The sequence below is a fragment of the Amphiprion ocellaris genome, chromosome 3, assembly GCF_022539595.1.
Source record: "Amphiprion ocellaris isolate individual 3 ecotype Okinawa chromosome 3, ASM2253959v1, whole genome shotgun sequence".
In the NCBI taxonomy this organism is placed as follows: domain Eukaryota; kingdom Metazoa; phylum Chordata; class Actinopteri; family Pomacentridae; genus Amphiprion; species Amphiprion ocellaris.
In genome coordinates this window covers 3,999,183-4,022,685 of record NC_072768.1, presented here as the reverse complement: position 1 = coordinate 4,022,685, position 23,503 = coordinate 3,999,183, and the positions used below count along the sequence as shown (strand labels likewise).

The 23,503-nt window shown below is 39.1% G+C and overlaps 1 protein-coding gene and 1 long non-coding RNA gene across 6 annotated transcripts; one reads left to right on the top strand and one right to left on the bottom strand.

Annotated features, from left to right (window-relative positions):
* Positions 1 to 3,094: 3,094 nt before the first annotated feature.
* On the bottom strand, positions 3,095 to 21,892 carry LOC111585436 (S-adenosylhomocysteine hydrolase-like protein 1). 5 transcript variants are annotated; one of them, XM_055009301.1, is made up of 17 exons: positions 21,561 to 21,892; positions 14,350 to 14,461; positions 13,740 to 13,931; positions 13,500 to 13,600; positions 11,805 to 11,907; positions 11,618 to 11,712; positions 9,816 to 9,922; positions 9,611 to 9,727; positions 9,474 to 9,537; positions 9,294 to 9,382; positions 9,097 to 9,167; positions 8,928 to 9,022; positions 8,049 to 8,147; positions 5,363 to 5,431; positions 5,169 to 5,247; positions 3,764 to 3,884; positions 3,095 to 3,681 (listed from the first exon to the last, which is right to left on the bottom strand). In XM_055009301.1, the coding sequence occupies exons 1-17, from the start codon at positions 21,855 to 21,857 to the stop codon at positions 3,675 to 3,677; spliced, it is 1,818 nt and encodes a 605-aa protein (XP_054865276.1). In that variant the 5' UTR covers positions 21,858 to 21,892; the 3' UTR covers positions 3,095 to 3,674. The 5 variants fall into 5 exon arrangements, with proteins under 5 accessions (XP_054865276.1, XP_023150693.2, XP_054865278.1 ...); XM_023294925.3 differs by having other exon boundaries at positions 13,794 to 13,931; XM_055009303.1 differs by lacking the exon at positions 21,561 to 21,892 and adding an exon at positions 16,930 to 17,062.
* On the top strand, positions 10,921 to 13,146 carry LOC111585438 (uncharacterized). The gene is made up of 4 exons (XR_002747826.3): positions 10,921 to 11,007; positions 11,111 to 11,201; positions 11,332 to 11,474; positions 11,601 to 13,146. It is a non-coding gene; the product is annotated as an uncharacterized LOC111585438 (long non-coding RNA).
* Positions 21,893 to 23,503: the final 1,611 nt, after the last annotated feature.

The window sequence follows — 23,503 nt, the reverse complement described above, 5'->3', positions numbered from 1 at the left end:
TACCGCAGCTAATGTATACGAGCTCATTTTTTGCATCTACTGTACACGAGCTCATTTTTTGCATGTATTGTACTGCAGCTAATGTATACTACCTCATTTGTTGCATGTATTGTATCACAGCTAATGTTTAAGAGCTAATTTTTTTGTATGTATTGTACTGCAGCTAATGTATACGAGCTCATTTTTTGCATGTATTGTACCGCAGCTAATGTTTAAGAGCTCATATTTTGCATTGTTTATTGTACCGCAGCTAATGTATGCGAGCTAATTTTTTGCATTGTGCATTTGTCCACAGCTGATGTATACGAGCTCATTTTTTGCATGTATTGTACCGCAGCTAATTTATACGAGCTCATTTTTTGCATGTATTATACCACAGCTAATGTTTAAGAGCTAATTTTGTTGTATGTATTGTACCGCAGCTAATGTATACGAGCTCATTTTTTGCATGTATTGTACCGCAGCTAATGTATACGAGCTCATTTGTTGCATGTATTGTACCGCAGCTAATGTATACGAGCTCATTTTTTGCATGTATTGTACCGCAGCTAATCTATGAGCTCATTTGTTACATGTATTGTACCGCAGCTAATGTTTGAGCTAATTTTTTGCATATATTATACCGCAGCTAATGTATACGAGCTCATTTTTTTGCATCTGTTGTACCGCAGCTAAAGTTTATGAGCTCATTTTTTTACATCTGTTGTACCACAGCTAGTATACGAGCTCATTTTTTGTGTGTATTGTACCGTAGCTAATGTTTAAGAGCTCATTTTTTCCATGTGTTGTACTGCAGCCAGTGTATCGGAGCTCATTTTTTTCATCGAGTATTGTACTGCCGCTAATGTATAAGATCTCATTTTTTTGTATTGTTTATTGTACTGCAGCTAATGTATACCAGCTCACTTTTTTATATCTATTGTACCGCAGCTAATGTTTCAGAGCTCATTATTTGTATCTGTTGTACCGCAGCTAGTATATGAGCTCATTTTTTGTGTTGTACCACAGCTAATGTTTAGGAGCTCATTTTTTGCATGTTGTACCGCAGCTAATGTATTAGATCTATTGTGTTATAGCTAATGTACTACTAATGTCAAGTGTGTTACATCCGAGGTGTTCCACCCGAAGTTTTCCAGCCGAAGTGTTACAGTGTTCCAGCCGAAGTGTTCCAGCCGAAGTGTTTGTGAGCTCATTTTTTGCATGTATTGTACTGCAGCTAATGTTTGAGCTCATTTTTTGTATCCTTTGTACTGCAGGTATTGTTTCAGAGCTGAGTTTTTGCATCTGTTGTTTCACAGCTAATGTTTAAGAGCTCAGTTTTTGCATTGTGTATTGTATGGCAGATAACTTTTAAGAGCTCATTTTTTCCATCTGTTCTACCGCAGCTAATTTACAAGAGCTCATTATTTGCATCTGTTGTACCGCAGCTAATGTATGAGCTCATTATTTGCATCTGTTGTACCGCAGCTAATGTCTGCGTTCAATTTTTTCATCTATTGTACCTCAGCTAATGTCTGAGTTCATTTTTTTTGCATCTGTTGTACCGCAGCTTATTTCTAAGAGCTCATGCTTTGCATCTATTGTACTGCAGCTAATGTATTAGATCTTATGTGTTACAGCTAATGTACTACTAATGTCAAGTGTGTTCCAGCCGAAGTGTTCCAGCCAAAGTTGAAAGCTGTGCAGGGAGAGGATTTAGCTGAAGCTATTTGATCACAGGTGTCCGTTCGCTCACTCTCTCCGCCGCCCTTCGCTCGCTCGCTCCGCTGCCCTTTTCTCGCTCGCTCCGCCGCCCTTCGCTCGCTCGCTCCGCCGCCCTCCGTTTGTTCGCTCCGCTGCCCTTCGCTCGCTCGCTCCGCCGCCCTTTGCTCGCTCGCTCCGCCGCCCTTCGCTCACCCTCCGTTTGTTCGCTCCGCCGCCCTTCGCTCGCTCGCTCCGCCGCCCTTCGCTCACCCTCCGTTTGTTCGCTCCGCCGCCCTTCGCTCACCCTCCGTTTGTTCGCTCCTTCGTCACCTGTGATCTGATAGCTTTAGCTGGATCCTCTCCCTGCACACCTGGCTGCATCTGTTGTACCGCAGCTAATGTCTAAGAGCTAATGTTTTGCATCTACTGTACCGCAGCTAATGTGTACAAGTTCATTTTTGTATCTATTGTACCACAGCTAATGTATTATATCTAATGTGTTATAGCTAATGTACTACTAATGTCAAGTGTGTTCCAGCACCGAAGTGTTCCAGCCAAAGCGTTCCATATTGAGGAAAGCATTTGGCTACAGTACTTGTTGGGTGATGGACGGTCCGAGAACAGGTTGAAGTTCTCAATAAAATTAGATTATTAGCTCTGTATCTAGGATTCATTGAGTTTATTGTGCAAATTTCTAACAAACGAGCAGTCACCGTTAGGAATAATATGAATCTATTCAAATTGTTAAAGATCCCATTTCGTGAAAATCCATTTTTATTGTGTTGTGTGGTTGTTTTAGACTTAAAAACTGTTACGATATAAAGATGTTTAGTTCTGCCATTCATCAAACCAGGCCACAATTAGTTTGACCCTGATGCTATTAATACTTCACTAAACAATATTCATCTGACTAAAGTTCAGTAATTCTGTTAATGCAATTAATTGGAGACACACTGTGGGGAGTGGGGACATGTGAGACTTTGATTATTTGATGAAAAGAGGAACAATGTGGGACCTTTAAATGTGAGACTTAAATCAGGATTGTAAAACATGAAGTGATTTTTAATGCACAAACTCCTCTATCAGATTCATTCCAGAAATCACTGTGATTACTTTATGGATACTGTGAACATTTATAATCTGGAACATATAAAACAGAAATGCACATAAACAGGCAAATCATTGTACGGGTCAATATATGGTTGAGGGACTTTTGAAGTCCATGGGATATATCTTGCATTTTTATTAAAAGTAAAAAGACTCGTGTTTTATGTTCATTCTGATCATGTGTTTACAAATTCCGTAATTATGTATTATGGAAACATCACTCATTAAAAAAAAAAAAAAACGGCTGGATATCACTAAAATGCAACCACTTTCTAATTAGCTAAACAATAATAAAATGAGCTCATTCAGAAACAGTTTTGATTGTGTTCTTTTTATTAAGTTGAGATAATCATGACAGATATTTCTTTTTTGGCAATATATCAAATTTTACATGGAAAATAAGTTTTATCTGTGTCCAAGAAATCACTTTGAACTAAGTTCTCCGGTACAAAAACACCTCTCCAGGAAGTGTGTTAATTCCAGATCACATGACCTGCTCCACATGATGTCATTTCCTCCTGAAGAAAAGACTGGCCAGATTCCAAGGCTTTCTGAGTTAATATGAAGTAGTCAACAGGTTTAGTACAATTTCTTTATGAATAGCTTTCAATTTTACTCAATTGTATATATAATATTTAGAAGAATCTTTCTGTAAAAATGCCATGTGGTGTTTGGTTACAGGCGGCCATGTAGATTTTAGACCTGAAAACAGCAAAAATCTCAACTATGATAACTGTAATCTATGTTACAAAAAGTCCCGCAATTATATATTGACCCTAACAAAAATACAAGCCTGCAGTCACTCCACAATATTCGGTGAGCTTCAGGCTGTAGAGGGCGTCAGAGCTCCATCTGCAGGACTGCCAGTGGGCTTTCTGAAGAGCTTAATACCTGTGTTTAAAAAAAATACTTTCTGTTAGATACATCCGTGTGTTTGTGTGCGTTTTGTGTGTGAGGTGAAGTTTGTCTGCACCTGTAGTAGTTGGGTTTGAAGGGTCCGTGTTTGCTGATGCCCAGATACTTGGCCTGATCGTCAGTCAGCTCTGTGAGGTGAGCGTCAAACGTCGCCAGGTGAAGACTGGCCACATATTCATCTGATGATTTAAACGCACACGGCTGATCTTTATTAAACTGACAACACTGATGAGGAGTGTGAAAAATGAAAGACAGTTTCAGTAGGGGGGGTCTATAAATACCTTTTTCTCACAAAATATTTGGCTAATAGGTTTAAATCAACCTTTAATACATAAAAAATACACATGTACAACTTATTTCTATTTTAATGCTTGCTTCTCTCTGCTACTTGAGTTTAATGAAATACCGCGTTTTGCATGATTTTACAACAAAGTCACTCATCTCCTTCAAAGTCTTGTCTCATTGTTTTGATCTACTTGAAAGTTTGCAGGTTACTTCTGCTTGACCTAGTACTTCTGATATTAGGGAAGGGCTTCCATTGCTACACAAAAGTCTGCCAGAGTAACTCTTGATCTATCACTGGTTTTTCCGAGGAGGATTTTCAGATTTTCACCAAATTGCTCTGGTGTAAGCATCTTTCGCTTCCCTCCTTCTGTGGCAAACATCTTGAAAACATGGCTTGTCCTTGGTAATGATACTGATGTGTCTCTGGCATATGTAACTTCTTCTTTCATTCGTTTTGTCTTTGTCTTGAGGTTATCAGTGGTTTTAAGAAGGTAATGATCAATTTGTTCAGCTGCCATGAAAGGTCCACCATGGGCCTTTAGTCTATCAAGGATACTGAGCTTTCTGTTTTCTACGTGCAATAGAGTGGCCTCCTTCTTGCTTAATCCAGCAGCCCTCAGATCATCTTGCCTTTTATTCCAGTCAGTACAGGTGACATTTTAGGAAACAAAGGAAGGTACATTTGATAACAAAATTTTCTAGGCTTGTGGATGATGTAAAGATAGGCTGTAGAAACTCTTAAGACAACCACAGCATTTTGTCACGTGAGATAAAGTATGGTACATTCAGAAAATCCAGCAGAATGTGAGAGAACTGCAATTCTAGTCAGGTTGTGGGGATTTTATAGCTTTTACTTGTGAATAATGGTTTCTAAATTTACAGTTTTCCTTCAGTTCACTAATTTGTATCAATCTTTATCAAAACCAAAGTAATTTAACTGCAAATACAAAGCTTGTCTAAAGATTTCCCCTTTTAGTCTTAGTGTAAATGTTACATGAAAGTTTTAATACTCACGATATATGCATATATGTCAGTAGCAGGGAGAAGCAAACTGAAAATACAAAAAAGTTTTGAAATTTCTAGTTTTTATGGATAGAAGAAGAGTTTAAGCTGGTTAGCTCAATATTTTCAAATTATAGACCCCCCCTAGATTCAGGGTGTTTAAGGTGAGGACTTGCCCATCTTCTTTGGCAGCAGGTAGACGTCCTGCTTGTATCTTCCCTCTGGAGCGTTGAACAGCTCGATGAGAGCCAAGGCCTGAGACACATCAGTTAACTTCAGCTTACTGCAGCCAGCATTTCAGAAAGAACAGCAAAGTGATGTCTGCAGCATTTTGCAGAATTTACATTAGATACAAAATCTGTTTCCGTACCTGAGTAGTGGCCGTGATAGAGAGGACAAATGAGGGCACAGTGGAGCAGCTCAGATTCAGCAGGCGGCCCTGAGACAAAAAGTCAAAACTGGGATGAATAAAAAATGATAGAATAACATGACAGCAGCCACTGATCTCACATTTCTGGAAAGTGCAGTACATCAAATAATTCTGTCCGTTGTAGCTGAGCGTTTGCCAGCTTCTCTCCTGATGCACACCTGATTGAATTAATCTTCAGATAAATCTGTTCCTGCTGCTCAACTCATCAGCACTAAGCCCATCATTCTCCAATCAGCTGTGCAGAAAGATGGTACTGGAAAGACTTCTGATGTGTTTGATTCCCACACTTGTCCAGCAGATTAAGGGTGAAACTGCAACGACTCAGGGAGTTTGTGTGTGTTTAAAAGAAGCCGGCATTTTAATGATCCACTGTGGGTTGAAGATGCGGCGGAATGAAGACCTTTGAACTTTTGATGGGGCAGATAAAACTACATCATGAATAAAAATACATGCTTAAAGAAACTGAGAACATTACATTGAGTTCGGAGACTCAAAGTTATGTTTGTCTGCTCTAGAGAATGCTATTTTCAATTCGAAATGTTTTTGATCAATGTTAGTTCTCGCATAAAAAGCTTCAATAAACCTTTTCATTTTAAAATGAAATAGCAGGTAAACGCTGGTGTCACTGATGAAGGCTGCATAACAACATATAACCTTCATTAATGAGATTATTATCGTGTGTGTTTACCTGTTATTTCATGTTCTAATTTGTCAGATTAGGAAAAAAGTGTCAACGGGCGTTTCTTCTCCACCTGCACATCACGGACATCAGAGAAACAACGACAAATTCAGCACAGAAATAAATCCTGATGTGCACAAAGTGTCCCAGTGAGTTGTGTCAGTGCTTTAATTTGATTCAGTATCTTTTAAACCTGCAGTATTTCACTGAATTCACTTCAGCCAGATGTATCTAATAAACCGGCAACAGACTGCAGATTAAACCGTCCAGATATTTTAGCTTCAACATAGTCAGTGCAGAAAGAAGTCTAAATGTTTTCAGGATGTGGCGCTCAATAATTGGAATTTTGCTGGATGGCCTTCCTCTAAGCAGTACTTTCACTTGAAATGATCTGAATATACATTTGATTACAAGTAAGTTGTGGTTTGTAAGTCGCTGTGTGATAAACACAATATTAATAGAGTGATATAGGTTGATCAAAGCACACTGTAATGTTTATCTTGCTCTTGAATGTGGATTCAATATAAAGTTTAATATAAAGTAATGTGTGAGTCAAGTGTGGATTTATGGCATGTCAACAGGTTTACTACAATATCTTTAGAAATAACTTTAAATTTATCTCAATTGTATATATAATATTTAGAAGAATCTTTCTATAAAAATGCCATGTGGTGTTTGGTTTTAGTTGATTTTAGGCCTGAAAACAGCAAAAATGTCAACTATGTTTCAAAAAGTCCAGCAATTATCTATCGACCCGTCCACATAGACAGCTGTTCTGGTTATTGTCTCACTGCAGCAAGATCTAACAATTACCGGAGTGTCTCCAAAACAACAACAAAAAAAATCGTTCTCGGGTTGCTCCTTCCTTATCAAAGCAGCCTGTCCAGCCCAGATCACTTAATTCAATCCAGGCCTGCCAGACGTCTGAAGTCTACCAACGATACATCAAAACTGGCTGTCAAGACCTCTGCAATGGTTTGTTGTATCTGTATCCTCAGGAGGGCTTTTCAGTTTCCAAGCAGAGAGGAAAGGTAGATCTGTCGTAAAGCCTCATCATTCCCATCTGCCAGATACAACTCATATGTGCATCTTCATTAACCCTCGTGTCGTCCTGTGAGTCAAAACTGACCCGTTTTAAAGTTTGAAAATGTGGGAAAAAAATACATTTTTCACAGTGAAACTTCTGATGTCCACATTTTCAACATTTTTGGGAAATCTTTGAACATTTTTTGGTGGAAAAAAAGAAATGTTAAAAATGTTTCTTAAGAACATTCACAAAAAAATCAACCAAAATCCAGCGAAACTCACTCGGATTTTTATGTGAATGTTCTTAAATAAAATATTAGAAGTTTTACTGATATATATGGAATCACTTTAGATATTTTTAGGATTTTTTGGGAAGATTTTTACTCATTTTTTGAAAATATTTGCAAGAATTTTCTTGCCAAATTTGGGGGATTTTTTTTTTTTAAAATAAAACTTTTAAGGGAAACTTTTAAAGAACTATTGGGATTGTCTTCCTGAAGGTTTTGAAAATTTTCAGAAATTTGGGGAATTTTTTTTTTAAAATAAAACTTTTAAGGGAAACTTTTAAAGAACTATTGGGATTTTCTTCCTGAAGGTTTTGAACATTTTCAGAAATTTGGGAGAATTTTTTATTTTTTTGCTGAATTTTTGGATTTTTTCGGACAAGGAAACTATATTTTTTGGTGCCCGTAAATGAGAACAACAGGAGGGTTAAACTTTTATTTTAGGTAATGCTGTGAAAGCTTGTCAGTGAATCCAGGACCACATCTTCCACACTTCCTCTTTTGTCTCTGTCCACTATCATCACCTCTTGTGATAGATAGTGATACTGGTAGTGGGCTGAGGATGGACTACAAATGCTACTCACATGTGTCATCTTCAATAACTTTACAGTGGCAGGACTAAAAAGAGCAATGTCACCTCAGCCAGCAGGACGATTCTCTTGCCATCAGGCCAGATGATGTGGTCCACCTGAGGCCTCACATGCTCCCACTTCAGCTCCGTGGTCCGCAAACTCGCCTGAGAAACAGAAGCCAATATATTAAACTACCAAGCATATACATAAAACAAAAAAGATTAGTTGAAGTGTCATAGTGAAAACAGATTTCTACAAAGTAATGGCAAATAAATAAATAAGAGATTGTTTTAAGCTTTATGTAAGGGTCTCAATCCACTTTGCACATCTTCATATTGCAATTTTACTGCAATCTTTTTTTGCAGATCTGCTTAAACTGTCAGATTGCACAGGGATCATAAGTGAACAACCCTTTCAAAGTCCAGTCACAAATTCACAAATTCTCAGTTGGACTGAGGTCTGGGCTCTGACTTGACCACTCCAGAACATTCACCTTGTTGTCTTTCGTAGTTCTTAGTTGTTGCTCGGCTCTAGTTTTGCTTCCTTTGTTCTTTTTTGCTCTTTTATATCTTATTTTCTAAGTGTTTAATGTCTACTGTTGCACGAAGAGAGAGTAATGTAATTTCGATTCTTCGTATGTCATGTACATATTGAAGAATTGACAATAAAGCTGACTTTGACTTTAAACATTTCTGCATAGCTTTGAATGTATTTTTCAGGTCATTGTCTTGCTGGAAAACAGATCTTCTCCCAAGTCACAGTTCTTTTACAGACTACGCCATGTTGTCCTTCAAAATTTCCTTCCACTTTGCTTGATTAAATTTACCTTCTACTTTTACAAGACTTCCAGCGACTGCTGCCATGAAACATCCTCACATAATGATGGTGCTGCCACCATGCTTGTGTTTGTGAATGGGTGCAGTGTTTGGTGTCTGTATCTTTACCAAATCTATCTCAGTGTTGGAGTGTCCCATGTTGCAGACGATGCAGCCATTCTTCATTTTGTCCAGATGCTCTCTCCCCACCACATTTTTATTACCTGCAGAGATACAGAGATTAAATAGAAGCAAGCAGATTAAAAGATTTTCAGTGTGAGTGACATTTTTCTGTTACCTGTGCAGGTGACGACCATGTCTATGTGTCTGATCGTTTCGCTGAGTTTAGTCACTCTGAAGCCATCCATGCTGAGAGGAAAAGAGGGTGAATGAAAGGAGTTAAAACAGAATTTCATGGTGTTCTGTTCCCATGTGGCTTTGGGAGGAGAGAACACACTCCACATCTGTGCTGATAAAAGCTTCCTCTATTCATACCAGGCCTGAAGGGCACAAATGGGATCCACTTCTGTTACATATACAACAGCACCCAATGCTTTCAGGGCAGCGCAGCAACCTTTGCCAACCTACCAGGAGAAAGAAAAGAGGTTGATACAGCAGCATAAAATGCAAGCGTTAGTTTATAGGACGCATATGCTGCACTTGTGTCACACTGACCTCACCGTATCCACACACCACCACTTGTTTTCCTCCAAACATGACGTCAGTGGTTCGCTTCAATCTGACAGAAGCGTTCAGCACATTTAGATCTCTGCTGTGCGAGTGATTTTACTCATTTACAACATATTCATTACCCATCCAGTATGGACTCCTTGCAGCAGTAAAGGTTGTCAAATTTCTGCTTCGTCACAGAGTCATTAACGTTCATAGCAGGAACACACAGTCTGCTGGCCTTCGACAGCTGATACAGCCTGAAACAGGTGCAGACGCACATAAATGAGATGCTGAATGACTTTGTAAATCTGACGCAACATCATTCAGGCTTTGTGTGAATCTAACCGATAGACGCCTGTAACGCTCTCCTCCACGATGCCTCTGATCCTCTTGAATATGCTCGGATACTTTTTATAGATCCAATGGGTCAAGTCGCCGCCATCATCCAAAATCTAAGAACAGTGAAAAACACAGGTTAAAGTTTCCGTTACTGTGAAGGCACAGTTCACCCAGACTCTAAATATGTTTAAATACAAAATCACTAGTTTGATTTGAAGACGTTTGGAGAAATTGGTTGCTTCACAGCCCAATAAAAAGTGCCTAATGTCTGGATTTTGGTGATCAGACTACCACAAAGTCACAATTATAAACATGACATTTTTCAACATTTTGCAGTTCCTCTGCTTGGAATACCCTCCAATCTGAACTGAAACTGTCAAAATTTGTTTCATTGGATGCCTTTTGCTCTCTTAAAATATCGACAATGGAAATCCTTCGAACAGTGCCTGTGTTCTCAAATTGTTATTGTAAAACTAATTCCCGCATGTTATGTATCTAATTGCTTGTATTTAATATTTTTGTTTGTTGTTATTGTTTTCTGTCTGTTTTTTTTTTTTTTACTATGACATTTGCTGCTGCCTCTCTTGGTCAGGTCACGCCTGGGTCTTTTATCTGGTTAAATAAAGATTAAATAAATGAAATAAAAATGAGTAATATTTGTTTAAATATTGCAGAAAATTAGTGTACAGCTTCCACCTAAATTTCAACTCCAACATCACATTAATTTCATTTTTTTGAACAGAAATATGTCACATTCTTCAGCTGGGATATCCTATTTTATTGTGTAATTATCACTCCCTGTGTGTCTCTTGTAGTTTTAGCTCCTCCCTTTGTCTCCGTTTCCCTCCTCTTTGATTGCCCTCATTAGCTTTACCTGGTTATGTCTCCACAATTAATTCTCTCTGTATAGTCCTTCATCTTCGCCTATATTTACTATTTACTACTTTATTCAGTTTGTCCTCTCAGTTTTCCTCCTGTTTGCTACCTTCATGTGTAAATGTCTGATAAATTGTATTATTATTCTCCTGCACAATATTGTTTATGTATTAAGAAGACATTGTAGTCCTGCAGTGCCACCTTGTGGTCTGTTCCGCTTTTATTTTGTTAAGCGCGCGTTTCTTCTTCTGCGGTTTTGTGACGCCGAACTTCCTGTTTCTTTGTCTAAACAACGTTGTGCTCACGCGTCGTAGGAGAAACGGTAAAAGCTGTCTAAAACGGGAGTTATACATCACGTTTATCTATTTGAATTGTATTAAGGAATGATTTACATTGTGATTTACCTCATTATACTGTTTTCGTAGCTCTGAACAGCGACGTGTGTGTGTGTGAGCTGGAGAGCATGCTAGCGGATGGCTAACACTTAAATTAGCGCCCTTGGAACGGCGGAATGAGGTATGAAAATGTTAAATATGCATTATTATCAGATGAGTTACGTTTATTTGTATTGGATGTAAACATGATTTTTATGTGAATTGTTTGTGATACTACAGTGAAGCATTTTGTATTCTATTTAATTCTGTAGTTTTCACGGTGCTTATGGTACACGGCGCTGGTCGAGAGTGAGAATAAATCAACACCCGTTTGAAACTCTCTGCGTCTTGCTGAATGAATCCAAGGGGCCGCTACATCATGTTCTCTGGTCTGATTCTTCTCCTCGCTCCTCTGGTTTGTGTTTATATTCTTTTATTTTCTGTCGATCTTTGGATAAGATCATGACACCTAACTTGTCAACTTAAATTCCATGTTTAAATGAACTATCCTTTTTGTTTCCATGTCCATCTCTGTGATCAGGAGTTTGATCGGCGTACCATGTTGGGCTGCCAGGATCGAGCTCCAACACATTTGTCAATACACCACCAGAAGTCGTCCTCTGATTCTCCTCTCCACGCGAACACTGCGGTGCCTGAGAGAAAAGGATGTGTAAAGAGTGTGAGGATCAAAACAGGAAGTGAAGAACCTGAAGAGTTTGGTGAAGGAGCTGATTCTGAGCTCTACCTGCTTCAGCCAGAGCAGCGGCCACAGCGTTCTGAGTGGAGAAGATGTTACAGGCCGACCAGCGACACTGAGCGCCCAACGCAACCAGACTCTCAATCAACACCTGCAAGAGTCCGCAAACATACAGAGGACGTTTTTATTATAAAATAGGTTTACATGTTACTTTAATGCACATATGTATGATGCACTATGGATATCACACATTATATGCACTGCAAAACATCAAAAAGAAATGTAGTCAATTCAACTAATCTTTTCTAGTTTATTTAACCCTTGTGTTGTCTTAGGGTCAAAAATGACCTGGTTACTATGTTTAATAACAGAGAAAATCCCCTAAATGATTTCAGCTTGAGATTTGAAGACTTTCCCTAAAATTACCCCAACATTAGAAAAAGCAAAACATTGTCTACTGAAGCCGTGAGTCTAGTTTTTAGTTTTCAACCACCAGTAGGTCATAGATGTGATTTTTTCAGACATCCAGGAGGTGAAACTGTAAAACAAATGCATTTGTAAAGTCCATGTACACACACTTGCATGCTGTCCTAGATATGCTAATAAGAGTTTAATATGTTCTTTATATTTCCGTTTTGCATCTATTGTTGTATTTTATTCTTATTGTTGTTGTGGGTGGGAGCAATGATTTAAAAGATGTGAGAAGATTAGTATTTTGTAGTTGAGTTTTTGCAGTTGAATTCCATTGTACAGTATACAGAACACTATTGGTGTTTCCCTTCAACAAATGCATTCAAAGCTACTTTCTGGTACTTTCTTCAGATAAATAATTAGTATCACTTGCTGAACAAATAATGATTGCACCTATGGAGCACATTTAGCAGTAATAACACTGATAACAAACCTCTACTTTAGTAAAGAAAACAGTTATAAAAATTTTCAGTCAAACTGCTCCATTTTAGAGGCTCGGTGGAGGCGGGTTATTTTTGACCCATAGGACAAAGGGAGTGTACAGGATGTTAAGACAACACGAGGGTTTATGTAAATATGTGAGTTTTGCTAATCTCTAGTTAACTGAACTTAAAATGTAATTTTTTTTTAATTGACCAGTTTAAAGAGAACAAGAGTTTTAAAAACTTTTTTCAACTTGAGTTTAATGACTGAACTGCTGAGAGTCCATTCAACTCATTAAACTCAATTTATAGGAAAAGAAGAACCTAGCATACAAGCAAACTTCCCATAATGCTTTGTTAGGGAGCTGAAATTACCAAGGGAATGTTTTATTTTTTTGGTAGTTTTAGATAATAGAGTTCATAGAAACTTGCTGTGTGTCTTAAATACATGTTAAATCAATTCATGATTGTTTCTTTTTAAAATAATCAAAACAAATTTAACCACGATAAATGCTGAATCCAGTCTCTGCATAAATTGTCTTTTTATCGGCTCTGGTCAAAAATAGCTCCAAAAGTTTAGGCTGTAAGTTTTCAATGTTAAATGATGAGGAAACTATTGATTGTAACTGCTGTCGGTGTGATGAGTTGAGTCAACTCAGTATCCTGAGTTTATTCATCTTGTTTTCTTGAGTTCAGTTAATTTAACTTGTTAATAATTATTTAGCCACAGACCATATACAGTATGTGTTCCTAAGTTGGATGTACGTGCAATGATTCACAGTACGTCCAGTGTGTGTGTGTGTGTGTGTGTGTGTGTGTGTGTGTGTGTGTGTGTGTGTTTTGAACTGACCGCTGTCTGTGCAGTGATATGTGTACATCCGACCACTTTGGCTCCAGCTAGAGGTTTCTCTCCACCTGCTCTCTTCTTTAGGATCATCAGTGCCGGCATTTCTAAGGACCAAAAAACAAGGACCAAGACACGTTAACTGCAGGCAGGTTTACTCAGATCTTAAAGGGACGCTCCACTAAATATATACAAGTAAGTCAGTTCTGAAAACAGAATAATGTCTTCTTTGGTTCTGTGCATTACTCCATTTTGTCATCACTTTTGAAGACATGAGCGCTGATTCGAAGACTGTTGCACCTTGCTCGGCGATTTCTATTTCTTTGCGTCCAAATTCAGCCTGTTTGATGTTTTTGATGCAGAAATCTGTCAGGCCTTTGGAGGTTTTCTGATCCTTTCCTCTTGGAGATGTCTCATCCTCAGAGCTGTCGCTGCAAACTGCAACACAAATGAGAAACAATCAGCTGGCTTCCTGCAGTAGAATGGAGTAATACAGAGACAAATGATTTATTTTTTTTGGAAAGCTTGATGGTTCTGATTTGGCTGGGGTTTTCCAGCCTTAATTGTTGTTTCTGATACGGTGTTATGAGTCAGACTGCAGCTGGGCGGGTCTTTTCTCTGAGCCTTTGAAGCCTGTATAAACTCTGGCAGTGATTGACATGTTTGAGAAAGGCTCACGGAGCCGATTAGGACCAAATTAAAGAGGCCTAATTCTTCAGAAGACTTTTTTCCTTTTAATTAAGGTTCAGCTGAAGGAAAAAGCACGGGTTAATCCTGTGGGGCCTGTGGTTCGTGCTGCTGGCATGAAAGACATGTGATCAGACTTAACAGCTTGTGTGTTTTCATGTTTCCGTACCTGAACTGTAGCTATCTGTGGATGACTGAGAGATGGACCGAGACAGGGAGCGACGGCCGGTCTTGGTTTGGCGTTTGTTGAATTCTTGCTTCTGGTCAGTGAGTTGTATTTGCTGTGGAACCAAAAAAGACAGAAAATAAACCGTTTCAGACAGAGAAAAGCAGGAAATTATTAGTTGTTACAAAAAAAAGTCCAACTTGGCTTGAAGTTAACACAGCCATAACTGATCAATTTACACATAAGCACCACTTTTCACAGCACATTTGTTTTCCTCATTCTGTCCCTGTCATGCATCTCCCTCTCTTCTCCTGTATCTGTTGCCGTCTCACCATCCATTGTGGCTCTTTGAAGGCTGGGCTGCTGCCACTGGAATCCCACTTGGCCATGTCCACTCGCTCTGACTCTGACACCATCATGTCTCAGGCTCAGGATACTGAAGACTTACTGACTCCAACTACAATCTCCAGCTCTTACTGTGGAGAATTTTCTGCTTTTTCTAACCCATGTGTGTAGACGCAGGTACACACCCACAGCACGGACACACCCACACGCTGACCTCACCTCTGAGACCACACACAGTTGAGTTGGCAGCTCTACACGCAGGAAAGATTTGCACATGAACCAACAGTGAAAACGGAACGATTTCTTCTTTGGTTATGGAGGAACTTTGTCAAGAGAAAAGAGTGTCAGTGATGTCATGTGTTGCTGCAGTTTGGCATCAGAGACTGCAAATTTTTAACACTCAACTCCAGAAAGATGTTGCCGTTTAGTCAGGTCGAAAGATTTTGAGCTTTCTTTTATGTCTGCCAACTTTATGCAAAATGAAAATGATTGAGGTACCACTCCTCATTTACCCCTCTGCTGTGCTGTGACTTTTGCAAAAGGTCAGCAGAGCAGAGGAGCCAGTTTTTCCCCTTAAATCAAGCTGCCATTCGGGTGAATGGAAGGAGTCAAAAAGAAAATTAGAATACAAAAAATGTAGGTTAGTCAAAATATAAACTTAGGGCCAGGTGACAGGGACAAATACATTATAAAAAGTTGATCTAAAATAAAAAAAATCACGTGCAGTATCAAATAATTTAAGGATTGTTCATTATTACAATAAAATAATTGTACTGGATATTATAGGAAAATAAGCAGTGACAGCATCTATACTGTATGTAACATTTTTAACAAATAGCTTTATATGTTTAGATTAATATCTATCACACAGTTCCATCAGTGAAACATCTGATCAGTCCCAAATTTAATCTGCAGCAAAGTCATAATGCACTTTCTTCAACAACAAGAAGGACAAGAAATCCTACAACAGATTATATGAAGCCCACAGAGCCCTAAACTCATCATTATAGAGTCAGTTTTAATACACGATGGGTTTGAAGACAGGATAAATACACAGAAGAACTGTGGCAAGTTCTTCAGGATGTTTGGAACAACATACCTACTAAATGCCATGAACACTGTGTGGAGAACGGGTGCTGTTTTGAAGGTAAAAGGTGCTCAAACCAAATATTGATTTAGATTAAAATTTCTTGTCTTTTCTGCAGATTGTATGAATTATTTTTTAAATGCATCCTCGTTTAATTTTTAGTGTCTAAGCTACTGTTTAATTACTGTTACGTAAGAGAAAAAAGAGTGGAAAGGCATTCGTTTCACTGGAGATTAAGGCATCTTTTACTGGTAATCAGGAGCAATTAAGTGTAAGATGCTCACAGATGGAAACTTGAACTAAAAGGTGAAAAAGCTGGTGTACTGATATACAGTGTGGTGGACATAGCCCAAAAAAATCATCTATTAAGTTGCAAAGTGTAGAAAAATCACAGGAAAGTAAAATATTTGACCTCAGTGAAACAATGAGGACTGTCATTTTTTTTTTTGGTAATAAGTAAAAAACAGAAAGCAAAGCAATATATTTCCATCATTTTGGCACTTAGAGGAAAATACATATAAATCAATCGCATTTTGTTTTCAAATCACATTGCTTTTTGCAAAAAAAATTCAATCTGGTTGCATTTGTGCGCAATAAATCCCACGTTTTTGAGAAATCAGTAAGAAAACAATATTCACGCATCTGGAGTTTAAGTAAAGCTACATTTTGAATCGCTAGTGCTAATTCAAAGATTTACGTCAGCAGCTGTTTAATCTTTAACTCAAAAATAAGTTTAACTGTTGGGGGCAGCAGTGTGAAAGTCAACTTAATGATCTCAAACAGAGACCAGTTAATAAGTTTGAGTTCAGGCCAGCTTCTGTGAACACACAACTATGAATGTTCATGGAGGTAGTGTGTCTTAATGTGTAACAAATGTCTCCTTGGGAAACCCTTTGTCTGCTTATATGCTAGAAAAAGTACAAATTCTTATTGCCATTTTTGTTTTCTCTCTCCCTTGGGAATCAATAACAGCTTAGAAAACCCACAGCTGTTTTGTATTTTATTCAAACTGCTTTTTGCTCACTTGTATCTATTTGACATAGCTGCTGCTCTCCATAAGGACACTCAGACACTTTTCTAATGAAGGGAGCAACAGCGCTTTCAAAAAAATAAAAAGAGATACAGTAAAGGAAAAAATGAAGCAGTGATACCTTGATACAGATGGACTGCACTGCCTCCTGGTCCTTGGCTTTAGTTATGTTCACTAGACTGTACACTTTCTTCATGCTGCCACCGCGTTCCCACACTGACACTCAACAACCCTGCAGAGCTGCAAGCTAATGCTGTTAAACTGATTACAGTTCACAGTTTTACACCACGCCCTCGCAGAACAGGTGACAGAAGAAAGTAGAAACAAATAATGGAGTCATTGTGAGGGTTACTGCTGTGAATTCTCGGAAAATATAGAAAGGAGACTCTGTAAAGATGAAGAGAACGTTTGAAGGAAGGAGAAGAAAGTCCAGTTTTACTTGAGGCCACAGATGAACATAATTATGAGTAAAGTGCACTCTCCTCTCAGGCTATACATTAAATAAAAGCAGACAGATGTACATACATGAACATACATTCATGACAGAATATAATAGCGGAACAGGAAGAAAAACAACAAAAGAACCAGTGAAGTGAAAAAAAGTTGCATTCAGGGAGACACAGGCCAGCTTAGATTTCTTTAAGTAGATCAGGTAAGAGTTTTAATTCATTGGGGTTTTGCACTAAATGACTAAAGCATCTCTGCAGCATTACTGAAAGACTCTTTCAGGGGCATTCCACAGATTTTACTGCTAAATTTAGCCAAAATGAAAAGTACAACAGCCTGGGAAAACAGTCATTTGACCTGTGGCTCTGGAACAGTCACTAAAAATCAAAGGAATCCGACTGGACTTCTGTTAGGGAGTTCTGCCATGTCGAGAAACGAACGAGGAGACAGATTCAGAGACTCAGATGGCTTGGGTTGAGAATAAGGTTTACTGATATCAGGAGAAGTGATACAACGCCCAACAGAGTGATGCGAGCATCAGCAGCATCAATTCGGAGGATTCTCTTCAACCCTGGGTATATATTGAGTTGGGAGGATATTTAGATTACGGCACCAATATGGAGACAACTTGTCTACTCTGTAACGCCAGACTAAACAGTATCTAATCTTAACCAAGTCATGTTTTTGTTACAGCAGTTATCTCCATCTCATGTACACTATATTGCCAAAAATATTTGCTCACTCATCCAAATAATCAGAATCAGGTGTTCCAATCACTTCCATGTCCACAGGTGTATAAAATCAAGCACCTAGGCTGCAGACTGCTTTTACAAACATTTGTGAAAGAATGGGTCGCTCTCAGGAGCTCAGTGAATTCCAGCATGGAACTATGATAGGATGCCACCTGTGCAACAAATCCAGTCGTGACATTTCCTGGCTCCTAAATATTCCACAGTCAACTGTCAGCTTTATTATAAGAAAGTGGAAGTGTGTGGGAACGACAGCAACTCAGCCACCAAGTGGTAGGACATGTAAACTGATGGAGCGGGGTCAGCGGATGCTGAGGAGCATAGTGCCAAGAGGTGGCCAACTTTCTGCAGAGTCAATCACTACAGACCTTCAAACTTTATGTGGCCTTCAGATTAGCTCAAGAACAGTGCTTCAGCAGAGAGCTTCATGGAATGGGTTTCCATGGCCCAGCAGCTGCATCCAAGCCATACATCACCAAGTGCAATGCAAAGCATGAGATGCAGTGGTGTAAAGCAGCCACCACTGGACTCTAGAGCAGTGGAGACGCCTTCTCTGGAGTGACGAATTGCACTTCTCCATCTGGCAATCTGATGGACCAGTCTGGGTTTGGCGGTTGCCAGGAGAACCATACTTGTCAGACTGCATTGTGCCAAGTGTAAAGTTTGGTGGAGGGGGGATTATGGTGTGGGCTTGTTTTTCAGGAGCTGGGCTTGACCCCTTAGTTCCAGTGAAAGGAACTCTGAATGCTTCAGCATACCAAGACATTTTGGACAATTCCATGCTTCCAACTTTGTGGGAACAGTTTGGAGCTGGTCCTTCCTCTTCCAACATGACTGTGCACCAGTGCACAAAGCAAGGTCCATAAAGACATGGATGACAGAGTCTGGTGTGGATGAACTTGACTGACCTGCACAGAGTCCTGACCTCAACCCCATAGAACACCTTTGGGATGAATTAGAGCAGAGACTGAGAGCCAGACCTTCTGGTCCAACATCAGTGTGTGACCTCACAAATGAGCTTCTGGAAGAATGGTCAAAAATTCCCATAAACACACTCCTAAACCTTGTGGACAGCCTTCCCAGAAGAGTTGAAGCTGTTCTAGCTGCAAAGGATGGACCGACGTCATATTGAACCCTATGGATTAGGAATGGGATGTCACTTATGTTCATATGCGAGTCAAGGCAGGTGAGTGAATACTTTTGGCAATATAGTGTATGTTCTTTCGCAGCATCTGCCTTTCTCATGGTCATATTAGGGATAGAGAGGGCCTGAATGTGCTCCAGCCTCAGTTTGGGAGAAGCAAATAGGAACAGGGGTCAAATCTGTAGGATAATTTGAGGTGAGCTATAGTTTCTACAACAGGATTTAACCCTCCTGTTGTCCTCATTTACAGGCACCAAAAAATATTGTTTGTCTGTAAAAAATCCAAAAATTCAGCCAAAAAATTCCCCAAATTTCTGAAAATTTGCAAAACCTTCAGGAAGAAAATTCCAATAATTCCGTAAAAATTTCCCTTAAAAGTTTTATTTTAAATTAAAAAAAAAAAAAATTTACATATATATCAGTAAAACTTCTAATATTTTCTTTAAGAACATTCACATAAAAATCAACCAAAATCCAGCGAAATTCGCTGGATTTTGGTTGATTTTTATGTGAATGTTCTTAAGAAACATTTTTAACATTTCTTTTTTTTTCACCAAAAATGTTCAAAGATTTCCCAATAATGCTGAAAATGTGGACATCAGAAGTTTCACTGTGAAAATAGTTTTTTTTCCCCACATTTTCAAACTTTAAAATGGGCCAACTTTGACCCACAGGACGACACAAGAGTTAAGGTGACTGTAGCTGACAGATGCAACCTGCATGATATTCTGGGATGTCTTCAGCAAACAGCTGTGAGGAAATACCTCAATATGGGGAAAGAGAGTCATTTTTCCTTCACTGCTTCAGATTCTGTGTTACAAACTGAAGTCGTGAAGTTTAAGTATGTGAACTCATAAGTGATGCCATCAGAGTGCATTATGGGTAATTTAGGAATCAGCGTTTTGGGCCTTGATTGAGTGGCAGCCTTCATCGTGGAAAAATAAGGCCAGTGTGGAAGTACCAAAAACATAAGTGAGGTGTATACAAATTCATCACCCTGCAGTTGACGTGAACGAGTAAATTACCCATAGAGATCAAAATTATTTTTGTACCAGGCTGTTAAAATGTTTAATTTTGCTATAAAGTTGAGTATTTTCACATGGTGGTGTGTGGGGATTGACTTGCCTTTGATGTCAGCCTCTAGTGATCATTTGAGAAACTGCACTTCCAGGTTGGTTTTATTTTTGTAAGTCATTTTTTCAGAGGTTGCTGTGCTCCCCTCAGCTTGACTCATGCTCCACCTCTTTGCTCGTTTTTGGGTTAGCTGGTAGTTAGGGGGCATCTAGTCATTATCCCTCTATTATAATGGGAAGAAGTCTCTGGCTTGTTTGCATTTCTTTAAAACAAACATCAATCATTTTGGGTGGACCAAATTCAGGATGCAGTGACAAAAATAATGACGTAATTGTTTTTGTGCAACCTTTGCATGCAGGGAGGCGAGTACTGTCATTAAAATGGAAAATTCCCTGAGAAGACCAAGCAGATCTGCTTTAATGCATGATCCAAACATTTTTAGTGTGGCACGCTGCTGCTCACAGGTTGTTGTTGTTTCCTGTAGTGTGCATATACACAGCGAAAGAGGGTTGGAAAGTCATGTGAAATTCACACTGAATGGTAGGCTTATACCCGAAGTCTACATCTGGTGGGTTGGGCATAATGAATACGTTTCACATTAAATACAACTCATACAAGTTAGTTGTATAAAGATTCATCTCCCTTCTGTTGTCAAGAATCGGGGAAACTAGGTAAAGAGATCAAAATATTTCTTTGCAGAAGGCTGTAAACCTGTTTCTGGAATGTTAACATGGTGGTCTATGGAGATTGACTCACTTTTAATGTCTGTCTCACGTGGCCATTCAAGGAACTGCAGTTTTAACAATTCATTTTTTTTTTTCAGTCTACACTACTCACAGTATAACTTGGCCATTAGCAGTTAATTTGCAGATTCAGTAGCTGCTAATGGAAGCAAGCTTTAGAGGTCTGGTAGCCTCTTTCAAAATCCACAATTGCAGATATGTTTTGTTCTCAAACTTCAAGTCGAAAATTCCCAAACTGATACTGAACTCAGGTTGCGTGACTTAAATGAGTTTATCAGTTTTAACACAAAAAGCCAGAAACAATATTTATTGCATTTCGAGTACTGCTTCCTAACAGCAGTAAACTGATTTGGGCATATAATTTCGGACTCGTCTTCTCAGAGAGACAGAGTTAGAGCCGTGTGAGTGTGGATTTACTGGTCAAACATTTCCAGAGGCCTGCACATTGCAACTAAAATCATTAACAGCCTGAGTGGATGCAGATTCACGCATCCTGTGAGGAGCACTTACAGTTGCACGTTCTACTGCTAATGGTGTCTAGACAGGCTTGACGACAACAGTTAAAGTCAAAAAGTGCAGCAGTGTCCTTGCTCACCATGTCAGTCTTAAGAGCTTCAGTAACCAACTCGTCTGTCCCAGCTCTAGGGGCCTCTGGTCCATCTCCATCCTGATCCTGAGGCGTCCACCTGCTCTCTGCTGCCTTCAGCATCTGCAGCAGGTCTGGGCTGCTCTTATCCTGCTGATCTTTGGTGTTTTCCTCTGCAGCAGTAGATTCATCCTCCCCTGGCTCCCCATTCAGCTCATCTCTGTCCTCCACATGTGGTTCAGGAGAGTCATCGGGTTGAGACAGGTCCTCCCAGGAGCCTCCCGTCTGAGTCTTTTCCTCTGCCATGCCTCCTCTGGCAGCCAGTAATGAAGTGAATTAGATTCCTGCTCAGGTGTGACTCAGTAAACCTGATATTTCCTCCTTCAAGGTGTGTGTTTACTCTAAACACCACCAGTCCGTGGGTTACTTTGACTAAATGTAAAGCAGACATTCGTCCCGAATGCAGTGTGTACAGGATAAATACCGATGGGAGCACTGCTTCTGACACACCAGCAACCTGGAAATGTAACTTACTTTGATCAACGCCAAGTAGGTTCATGTCAATATGCACTCTCGTGCAGTCTGTTGTACTAAGAGCTCCTGTTTATGCTAAAAAACAAACGCTTACATTCAAGATCTGAGGCATTAAGACTTGCAGAGCGGCTTCTTGTTGTCTTTGATAACACTGACTCACATCACAATAAGACAGATACATGAACAGAAGGTTACATTATAAACAAACAGGCACGTTGGCATGTTGACATTAAACTTCTCCAGCGTCAATATTGGTCCCGTGATGACTGACCACCATCCTGGTCTAACAGCAGACTGAAGGATGAGGCATCTGGGATGTTCCAGACTAAATGGCTGATTTGCACACCGAGTCTAATCATTATTCACACCACAGTTATGGCCTGAAGCACTGCGATTCCTCAGACAGACGGATGTTATCAGGAATACAATGACGTCAAGGTTTTAAGTTTAATTTTATATAAAAGAGTTCAAGTACAACAAGTAAAACAGGGTTTGCAACTTTTACTGGAAATTCCATTTTGTGTTTCCCTGTTGAGCTGCAGTAGACAAAAAGAAATTCCATTAAGATAGCAGCAAATTTGGGTGATTTTTTTCGCCACAACCCAAAGATTTTCAGCTTACTATCACAGAGGAGAAAATAAACCACAAAACCCTCAATAAAGAAGCTGGATTAAAGAATTTTAAGATTTTTTTTATTTTTTGTTCTTAAAGATTGCTTAAACCAGTACATCAATTATTAAAACAGTTGCAGATTGATGTCATAGTTGACAGCTAATCTATTAATTGATTAGGCGTCTAATCTTTTGCCATCTGAATATGTTGGCTTTTTGTCTTTAGTGAGCATCATGTCGCTTTTCCTTAAAAGTCACAATGGAGATCTTACTAGGTTGATCCTCCTAACATTTACTACCTTGTCTTTGCTGTGGCATTGTTGTCAGTTAAAATGAATGGTGTAGAGTGGCAATCAAGTATTAAACTTCGTAGCCAACACTGATGTGGAGCTATCCACAGTGATATGGACAACTTGATAAACTTGCTAATTTAGTCTTTGGTGGATTGTTGGGTCCTTAAACCTTGATGTACTGTCTAATCTTGCACATATGGCAATTATGGGGCGTCTACAGAGGCTCTCTTTGTCACTGTGGTGGCTTATGTATCGTGTCATATCATTGACCTTTGTATAAATGACAGAATGTTGTCACTTTTACAGATACATGAATCCAGCCATGTAGAACTTTTGGAAGCAGAATCTGTAGAGATATTTTAATTACTTGTATTGCCAGAAGAAATGCAAAAAACAATTAATCTTTAGTCTTCAAATGGACACCTGGCTGGATTTGAAGGCAAACTGTGATCATGTCATTTGTTGAGCTTATAGATTATGAGTGGTGAAATGGATCCGTGCGAAGGTCACCAAG